The 10,157-nt window shown below is 34.8% G+C and overlaps 1 protein-coding gene and 1 pseudogene across 1 annotated transcript; both read right to left on the minus strand.

The window, feature by feature from the left end:
• LOC126011561 (peroxisome biogenesis factor 2-like) overlaps positions 1-1,461 on the minus strand; it is a 5,980-nt pseudogene extending 4,519 nt beyond the window's left edge.
• A 153-nt stretch (positions 1,462-1,614) lies between these two features.
• On the minus strand, positions 1,615-6,435 carry SAMD9L (sterile alpha motif domain containing 9 like). Its single transcript, XM_049775512.1, is given in 36 exon segments — positions 1,615-1,659; positions 1,661-1,678; positions 1,680-1,760; positions 1,762-1,827; positions 1,829-2,329; positions 2,331-2,399; positions 2,401-2,463; positions 2,465-2,518; positions 2,520-2,570; positions 2,572-2,733; positions 2,736-2,801; positions 2,804-2,932; positions 2,935-3,003; positions 3,005-3,043; positions 3,045-3,134; positions 3,137-3,217; positions 3,220-3,540; positions 3,542-3,745; positions 3,747-3,839; positions 3,841-3,891; positions 3,893-4,078; positions 4,080-4,124; positions 4,126-4,155; positions 4,157-4,192; positions 4,194-4,226; positions 4,228-4,382; positions 4,385-4,547; positions 4,550-4,773; positions 4,776-4,869; positions 4,871-4,912; positions 4,914-5,030; positions 5,033-5,116; positions 5,118-5,144; positions 5,146-5,196; positions 5,198-5,418; positions 5,421-6,435. Coding segments are annotated over 36 exon segments (4,776 nt in total).
• Between the last annotated feature and the right edge of the window lie 3,722 nt (positions 6,436-10,157).

Below are 10,157 nucleotides of genomic sequence, written 5' to 3' on the forward strand. Positions count from 1 at the left end.
ATTATCTTCACTTTATAAAGTTGATTTCTTCATTATTAAATATATTAAAACAAAAGCACAGAAGCAGGTTAGATATACATCATTCTCTGAGAAAGAGTGCTGTTGTCAATACAACCTAGTAATAGAAAACAAGTTCATATTTTATATAGAACACCTCAAAATTTTTAACATACATGTTGTTTATTTAAGTATAAATATAGTGACCTAACCTAAAGAATTACTAAATCACTCATGATTTTTTCAATTATCATTGATGAACAACAAAAATTTTAGGTGAAATTCTCTATCCATAGTTATCTAAAAATTATACATTTTTAGTGAGTCCTAGTTGTTAGATCATTCCATTTTTAAACCCTTTTCATTTGATCAAATTTCACTTATTAAAAAGTTAATTTTAGGTTAATTGAATTAGATAATTAAAATATTGAACTTGGGAGGCTGGAGTAACATAGCTGAGTATAGTTCTTGTTTTTTCCTGTTTTGTGTGCAAAATTTAATTTTCAACATCAGTGGTACTTGAAGTACAGCCAGTTGTGACTCAACCTTCTGTATTCACTAAACATTGAGCATACATTTTTATTTTTCATTTCTACCAATTTAGGTTTAGTACAATTTGTAAAATATTGTGCCACAGTGGATTGGAGAACTGTCCTTTAATCACAGAGGGTTTGACAACCTGTTTTAAATCAATAACTTTCCAGAATGACTATTTAGCACTTTGATTTGAACCTGTCTAGTAATGTCACTGTCTTTCCAGGAAGTATGACCACCAACATTCATTAGTATTGTATTATTAGTACTAGAAAGTGTTTCCTTATACTTAGTAGAAGTAAATATTCCTAATGTCTGTAATCTTAGACTTGATGCTGACTTTGAAATAACACAAGATAAATTTGCCATTGCTTATACTTGACAGCTATTGGAACGTGAAAAACCTTTTCATATCCCTCTATTTTTCTTTAAGCTGGGCTTTTCTGATTATTGGTATGATTTTTATGAATCTCCCTGTCTTGGATGTTTTTATCCTTATATAATTTTAATACTGATTTTTATTAATATGTATTACCCAAAGTTTAACTGAACATACATTGTTTGTTTGCCATCATGTGTCTAATGATGTCAAGGATACATAAAGTTTTTTGTTTTGTTTTATTTTCATAGGCTACACTTGGCAGTGCTCAGAGAATACTCCTGACTTTGCACTCAGGAGTGCTCAGGGGACATTATAGAATCCAAAGATGGAACCCAGGTTGGCAAGGCAAACTCCATAGCCACCCTACCACCAAGTCCAATATATGAAGTTTTCTGGTATTTGTGTCATTTCTTAACTTGTACTGAGTCATAATATTTTAAATTTAGAATACCAAAATATCTACAAATTCAACACATTCCATATATAAATAAATTCTTCTACTCTTCTTTTGAAAATGCATGTTTAATATAAACAATTAGTTTGACCATGTGCCAACTCTATTATTTCCTATAAATGGCTTACCATTTTGGTGAAGATAACAAACACTGATTAGAAGTAAATTAATAATGTTATTAAAAAGTAAATAGAGAGAGGGAAAATCATGCATATATGTAGGTAAATATTTGAGCCAATATGTTTTCTTAAATTACTTCTATATCATATGCTAAAGGACCTTCCATGGAAAATGCCTAAATAGAAGGATACACTTTTGTATATGCCTACCACTTCTGAGGGGTCCTGAATAAACAGATATCACTGGTATATTTATTTTTTTTCCTCTGTTCCAAATTTATAGAGATTACCTTGCCTTCCGCTCCCTGGCCAGTTTTTAGACGACACAAGAGTTCTTTGACTTTCTGTTTTCTTCCATATATCGCCACTCTGCCAGAGGAAATTGGTATCTGATACTTTACTGAAGTACTGCTCTATCTCAGATCTGTGAACAAGGCATTGGAGACCTCTTCTGTTCCCTAGATAGAAAAGTGTGCTAGCTCGCTTAGATCTGCACATACGCCTATACTGTTTTATTGAAGGATTTCTTTAAGGATGAAACATACTTTTTCTAGTAACTATGGAATCTTGATCTAGCTCTTGACTTTCTGGCCAGAATAGGAGACAAGCTAAGAAATAAGGATCTGGATAAGGATGATTTAGGTTTGGCAAGTTTGTAAACACTTCCGTAGCAGTTTTTTCAATGTGGCAGGTGGTTTAATAAAGTCGGAGCTGGGGCTTTAGACATCTGAGAATAATGTTGGCCAAAACAAAATTTTGTTTTCTCTTTTTGTCATTGGTTTTTGAGGGTTTTGCCTTCAATAAGAAAGTGTATTCTTTGACTATACATTCCATGATGTCTGCATGCGTTTTTACGATTTGGATTAAGATATTCCAGGAGTAAAGAAAACCGATCTGCTCTCCATACTTCTAGGTTTCTTCCTGCAAGTCTCCTCTTGGAGTAACAGACTTCCTTGGCCTTGCATTATATCCAACCTCTGAGAGGCTGAAAATGTTTATATATTTCTTGAAACAACGATTGATTTTCTTTCCTTAATATGACTTCTGACATTTCTTTATGGACAGTCCTTGTTTTCAAAAAAACCTATATAATCTGCAAAGAAGTCAAAGCACCTTTTTAAATTTGATTGCAAATTTTGTAAGTAAGATGTAAATTTTCCTAGAACCAAATTATAATCACCTTTTTGTTCTGCCAAAATATTTACATGTCCTGTTAAAAAATCTACCATGGAGTTTTTCAGATAATTTATTTTTCTTTGTGAAAACAGGGGGTGAGTTGAAGAATCTGAATAGCAAAAATACCAACTTCTATTTCACACCAAGGAAGCCAGCTGTATTATACATGTCATATCTTCTTGAAGACTTCTGTAGTGGCCAAACTCTGTTTCATGAGTCTTTCTTATCAGTTTGCTCCTGGGATATTTTGAAAGCTTTTGAGGCTTTTTCAAGCAGCATCTAGGAAAATATGTTAGATCATTGACAGTGATTTCTTTACAATTTTGTTTTTTATCTAACCAAACATTTTATTTCACTTTTGTAGACTTGACCAAGTGTATCCTGAGATAAAGGAGTTTTTAGGTGCTTTCTTTTTTGGCCTCCTCCTGCCCAAAAATAGAGCAGTGCCAAAGTCCTTTTCCTTAATGTAGATAAATATCTTGCTAAGGCTTGACAAATGAATGCATTCTTTGGGAATCTTTTACTTCCCACAGTCAAGACCTTTTCAATGTGCCTTCATTCTGTAAAGCTTCAATTAATGGAGAAAACAAAGTATCAGTTACATCTCCATACTCCTTACGGTGTCTTGTAAGTAGAAGAATTTGCACATCATGTTGAAATTTGTATTTTCCTATTCCAGAATCATAGAATAACTTTTCTCATTTAAACATATTCAGTACAATTCTACTCTTATCCAAGTAAAATCTTTTTTCCAGCTCTATTAAACAGCAAATGCAATCAAGGGATGAATGATACGTTACACCATTAACCCAATATTCTTTGAACTTCTGTGTGTTTATTATAAGTGTAGAGTACGTTCCCATTTTGCTTGCTATACTTCTCAGGCATCCAAGGTAAAGGAATGTGTCCTGATTCCCAAAAATATTTCACACTGTGGCACTGAAATTGTGAATCTTTAACATAGTAATTGAGTAGAGCTAAATAAGAAATGAGCTGTGTTTCTTTTGCTGTCAACATTCTGTCCCTTGAAAGGTATTTTTCAACCACATTTTCTATATACTTAGCATTCAAATTGGCCTTTTTCAGTGATCATGAAAGAATAAAAATTTTCAAAGTTCTTGTGCTGTTTTTCAATTTCTTCCAGTTTGTCCCCAAAAGCTCTCTGTTCCTTGAGAGAAAAGTTGATATGTTAGTGCAATACTGTCTGCTGATTTTGCACTTTCTTCAGGAGTTTTGGGATCTCATGCAGTTTAAGATAATTACTAGTGTTTTTTCATACCACAAATCCTTCTCTGCTAAACTAGAGTGGATGGCATCTTGTAGATTGTAGACATTTTCTTGATCTTCAAGGTCATCCACAAGAAGAAGTACTGGAATATAATCCAGATGGCTGCTTGCCCTATAGGTAATCAGTTTAGGTTACTTGTTCTCCAATTTCTGCAAAGTCAGATGTACCGTTTTTTTAATATAGCACACCTGAATTTTTTTCTGAGCCTCCCAGAGAACATTCATGCCAAGCTTAGTGCCCCCCACATCCTGGATGATGATACAGATTGATGATTTTTTGCAAATACTGGTTTAGGAGACTCTGCCCAAGTTTCTATAAGCATCTTTAGGTCTTCATAACTATCTCTCTTGACAAAAGCTGAAGAATAATTTTCAGAAGAAAAATTAGAATTCCACCAAGATACTTTACTACCTCGATAAAATTGCTCTTCTTGGATTTTTTAAATTCTTGAAATTTAGACTGGATCTTTTTCTCGATGTCAGTATCTTTACACTCATTTTCACAAAGGATTTCCAGACCAGTCAAGATATCCTCTTCCTTTTTGTCAAGAATAACTGAAGAAGATCCATTGGAGGGCATAAATCTTCTTGATGAGCGATGTCACTGATTTTTAGTTTAAGGATTTGTACTATTATCAATTCTAAATTTAAAGTAGAACTACTTGTGATTATCTAATTCTTTTTCTGATATCAGTCTCGCGTGTGTAGTAAGTTGTTCCATCGTTGATAAACCTGTAAGTCTACACAGACACACATATGTATGTTTTCCATTCCATTGAGAGCTTTATAGAAAGCACAGAAAGTTTCAATGAGTGGGTCTCCCTGGACTTTCCACTGGAGATAGTAAGTAAAAAATACTACCAGAATTTCACCTCTTGCATTATACTCTCATCTGTGAGAAATAGTATCAGTTTTGTGACTTACCGAAGCTCTTTCTCTATTCCATAAATGTGGTTCTAGAGGCCTTATATGTCTCATCTTTCAAGTCTGATCTGCCATTGCAAAAAATCCAGCTGAGTTGTTGATAAGATTCAAGCTGATTAACTGTCTCTTTTTGTGTGGATTTTCCCTCTACTATATTGACTTGGAAAAATGAAGGTTTGCTATGCGATTTTCTTTGAAAGTTTTGGCTACTCCTTTGCTCACAGATTCAGGGTCAAAATCCAAACCAACTCGCAAACCATTTAATTTCCTTTTAGAAAATCTAAATACTTTGTCTGGTTTTGATGGCACTTATTTGTTATGAGTAATGTACCAGTTGTAGTATGAGCTATCTAGTGAATCTCGATTTCCAATGAGAAGCTTAATCAATTTCTGTCCTTCAGGTTCCTGTTTACTTATTTTCAACTCATATTTTTCTTCAGCCTCCTTTCTCCTTGTGGTTAGTGGCATTAAATTTTGATAAAACTTTGTGAAATCTATATCTCGTGTCCTATCATTGGCGAGAATATCTCTTGTGCTAGCTCCTCTCTGACAAACAGTGAAATAGCTTGGCTTTGTTTCCATGTTCCATCTTCTAAGATTTGCATCTTGATGTAGAAATACTTGTCTTTACATACAGAGTATTTAGGGATAACATCTACTTCAATAACAAATCTGTTAGATGATGTATTTTTCTGCAGTAGGACTTCTATAAATCTTGGCTCACGAATGCATGACCTGGCTTCTTTGATATCACTGTCTTCAAAATATTGTTTGATCATTTTATTGAAGTGGTCAATGAAAGCATTCTTACTGGTGACTTTCACACCAACAATTTCTCCATGGGGGTTGTCTTTTACTCCAAAATGGATGGTGCCATTGGTACGTGAATTCATACAGGCTGATGCAAATCGAAAGACTTCTCTGCTAAATTTCATTAGAATGTCTTTTTCTGAAACCGATTCTGTATTTGTGAGAGCTTTGAATTCATGTATTGGGTCTATGAAATTAAGTGGTCCTGTTTCAGGTTGTAGAATATGATGTTCTATGTAACTTCGACTGTCATGGAACTGGTCAAAAGGATATGGCAAACAAATGGAATGTTTTATTTTTAGATCATCCTTTTTGTCTGTATTTGCTGCTTGATCATTTAATTCACCTTTTTCTATAGGGATATTTTTCAGTTCTTTCAGATAATGATCACTATTGGGATGACTCTGACTTTTCCTTTCCTCTTCTGTCTCTTGTGACTTTTTTTTGCATTTCTTTTTGGAGAAATTTGTATAATTTAATTGTCCAGAATTCTGAGAATTATTTTCAGGTGAAACATTATTCAGTTTGTTATATGAGCGTTTTATCAGAAGTGCTGGGCCCCTTGGAAGTCCCATTTCTCTAAGGTCCTTCTCAGTTAATTCTTGCAGGACTAATCCTGATACTTCTTCATTGAGAAGAATTTGTCCGTATTTCTCATCAATCTGAAGATTTACTGTTACCCATTGTTGCACATGCTCTTTGGTCCAGTCTTTGATCATTTCTGGTAGATTCATCTTTTCACTAGTAGCCATGGCAACGACGAAAATTTCTTCCTTGAATAAAATAACAATATTTTACATTATTTTAATATTAAAGCTTATTATAGATAGTTATTTGTGTAAACTTGTAAATTACATAAATAAAATACTTCTGAGATTTGATTTTTTTAAATATATTTTATTTAAAAACCTTGATTACATACATGATTGTGTTTGGGTTTCAGTCATGTAAAGACCACAACCCATCACCAGTGCAACGTGTCCCCCTCACACCAATGTCCCCAATCTCCCTCCTCCCACACCCACTCCCGCCTGTACTCTAGGACAGGCTTTCCATTTCCCTCATACATTTCTCTTATTAGGACAGTTCAAAATGTAGTTATTTCTCTAACTAAACTCATCTTCCTTTGTGGTGAGCTTCCTGAGGTGAGCTGTAACTTCCAGCTCTTTTTCTCTTTTGTGTCTGAAAATTATTATTGCAAGAATGTCTTTCATTTTTCTTAAAACAATAGATGAGTGAGATCATTCTGTGTTTCTCTCTCTTTCTCTCTCTCTCTCTGACTTATTTCACTCAGCATAATAGATTCCGTGTACATACATGTATAGGAAAATGTTATGACTTCACTGAGATTTGATTTTTAAAATGATTTAAGTATCTCTTTTTCCGATCAGTGATCTGATTATAATCATTACTTGATAAAGCAATAATTGTAAATATTATTTTAAAAAGCAAAATTTTTTTTTACTAATATCTTTATTTAAACACCTTGATTACAAATAAGAAAGCAATAATTTCTGGGGCTAGAGAGATAGCACAGCGATAGGGCATTTGCCTTGCACACAGCCGAGCCAGCACTGACAGTGGTTAGATCCTGGCATCCCATATGGTTCCCTGAGCCTGCCGGGAGCGATTTCTACCCAGAGCCAGGAGTAACCTCTGAGTGCTGCCGAGTGTAACCAAAAAATCAAAAATAAAAAAATAAGCAATAATTTCTAACTAGGATGATGCCTCCTTTATCCTTATAATACTTTATTTTTTAAGTTTGACTTAGTGAAAGATTTTTTTAAAATGTGGTTTTAATCCCATTTTAATGCATAAAAATGAGCTACTTATAAATAAGCTTAATGAAGAAGGTAGAAGTCTTGTACATCAAAAATGTGATGATAGTGCCTTAAAAAGAAACAATGATAGAGAGAAATGGAGAGAAAGAAGGGATGTGTGAGAGAGAAAAATATATTTCATAGAGGAGACAGGGGAAAAGCAGTGGATGACAGGAGGGAAGCTGGAGATATTGCAGGAAATTTGCACTGGTGAAGGGTGTTGGTCATTGTATGACTGAAACTCAATTATGAACAACTTTGTAACTGTGTATCTCAAGGTGATTCAATTAAAAATTCTTATTAAAAAGAAAAATAATTATGTGTAATGGGTAAAATAAATGAAAGGTATACAAATAAGAAATAGATTAGTTTATGATCTAGCTACTATTATTTATATAACCATCCTGGGACGGATAGCACGCGATAAGGCATTTTGCCTTGCATGCAGAAGGACGGTGGTTCGAATCCCGACATCCATAATGGTCCCCTGAGCCTGCCGGGGGTGTTTTCTGAGCAAGGAGTAGCCCACTGAGTGTGACCCAAAAACCCAAAATAAAATAAAATAACCATTCTATTGAAAATTATATAAATACAGTATAATTCTTATCACAGTTCCAAAGAAATAGAGCAGAAGCATTGAAATTCATGTTGCAGCCCAGAGATCTCTTAATCAATCAAAAAAGTTCTGAAGAAAAAAATGAATAGTAAAAACATATTTTCTCAATTTCAAATGATACTATTAAAAAATCAATAAGAGAGGCCGGAGCGATAGCACAATTGTAGGGTATATGCCTTGCATGCAGCCGATCTAGGATGAACCTCAGTTCGATCCCCAGCATCCCATATGGTCCCCCCTAGTCAGGTGCGATTCTGAGCGCATAGTCAGGAGTAACCCCCTGACATCAAAAGGTGTGGCCCAAAAAGCAAAAAAAACAAACAAAACAAACAAAAACAATAATAGTGGTTCAAATCCCCACCCCTATTGATGGCCCATCAAACACATCCACATACCAACAGACTAAGCATATAAACTGCCTTGCTACAGGGCATGGTTCGAGCCAAATTTCGAAGGACTAATCTCAAAAGAGATACAAAGCTGGTGAAACTTCCAGGTACCCTAATATTCAGGCTAAAAATTCAAGGATTTTCTCAAAGTGGGGAAGAGCAGCCTCTTTTACCCTTCCATCACTGCTGGAGGCGCTATCAGCCACACCTATCATCACAACCTCTGGCATAGAAGTGGCTCAACTTCACTGTTTCATGTCTTATCTTGGGAGAATATGGCAAGAATATGTACATATGGAGAATATGTACATCAGTACTCCTAGGCACACTGGTCTTCAGACTGAGACTTCTGGTTGAATTGTCCCAGTTCTATAGCTCCTGGAGTGCATAGCTGCATTCAGCTATACCTCCAAATTTCACAATACTGAGAGCCTAGTAGGAACACAACAAATAGATGGGAAAGTAGCATAAAAGATCAAATAACTCAATAAGTGAAAATAATAACATAGAGGCACAATTAGCAACAAACAGCTCAGTAAATTTTGAAAATGACTAATAATACCATTGTGAGATATAACAATTTTCACAATTTTTCTTTTATTAAACTATTTTTTTGATAATTTTAACAACATTTTTGCCGTAACAAGCAATATAAAATAAATCATCTCATGTCTGATAAGGTACAGGCTTTATTAGTCGGAAGTAGGGGACAATGATGGAAGAAAGTTCACACTTGGTGATGGGATTGGTACTGGAACATTGACCACCCCAAAGTATTTTGAACTACTTTGTTTATATAAAGAAGAGCATTGTTTAAATGAAGAACAGCAGTGTTTAAACAAAGAGAAACTAAAAAGGAAAAGAATGACTACTTAAAAAAAAGAAGTCAGTAGTAATCAAAATGGTGTAGTGTTGAGATTGGGAATGTAGCTCAGTAGTAATCTTTGCATGGCATGTGTGAAACTCTGGATTTAATTGCTGGCATTGCCCTTCTCTTATCAATAAGCATGGGATAGAAATAAAAAATATACATATAGAGTAGAATTAAAATCCCAGAATTGGTTCCTCAATTAAAATTAATTTATGTTGGGGCTGGAGCGATAGTGCAGCATGAGGCTGACTGAGGACAGGACCTGGGTTCAATCCCAGGCATCTCATATGTTCCCCCAAGCCAGCAGCAATTTCTGAGCACATAGCTAGGAGTAATCCCTGAGAGTCATTGAGTGTGGCCCAAAACCAAAAAAATTAATTTATGTTATATGTTAAAGAAGCTTATATGGAGAAGGAAAAAATATGGAGAAAGCAAAGTGTCTTCAATAGCTGTTACTAGAATAACTAGACTGCCACAGCAAAAGAAACTAGATCACTATCTCATGCCACATTTAAAAGTTAATTCAAAATGGATTAAAGACTTAGATATTAAATCCTAAAACCATAGGAACCACATACTAATCACCGTCCCCAAACTCTAGGCTCAGCCTGGTGTTCATTAGCATATCCAGTTTTGTCTGCCCACCAGTCCAGACTCCTGGTTTAAATCTGGCTCCCATGGCCATGTACTGATCTCCTCCCCAAAAGTAACAATCAGGATATTCAGTCCATCTGCTCCAAAAAGTCTTTTGCTCCAAAAATGACTTTTGCTCCAAAAA

This window comes from Suncus etruscus, chromosome 1 (assembly GCF_024139225.1).
Source record: "Suncus etruscus isolate mSunEtr1 chromosome 1, mSunEtr1.pri.cur, whole genome shotgun sequence".
Lineage (NCBI taxonomy): Eukaryota > Metazoa > Chordata > Mammalia > Eulipotyphla > Soricidae > Suncus > Suncus etruscus.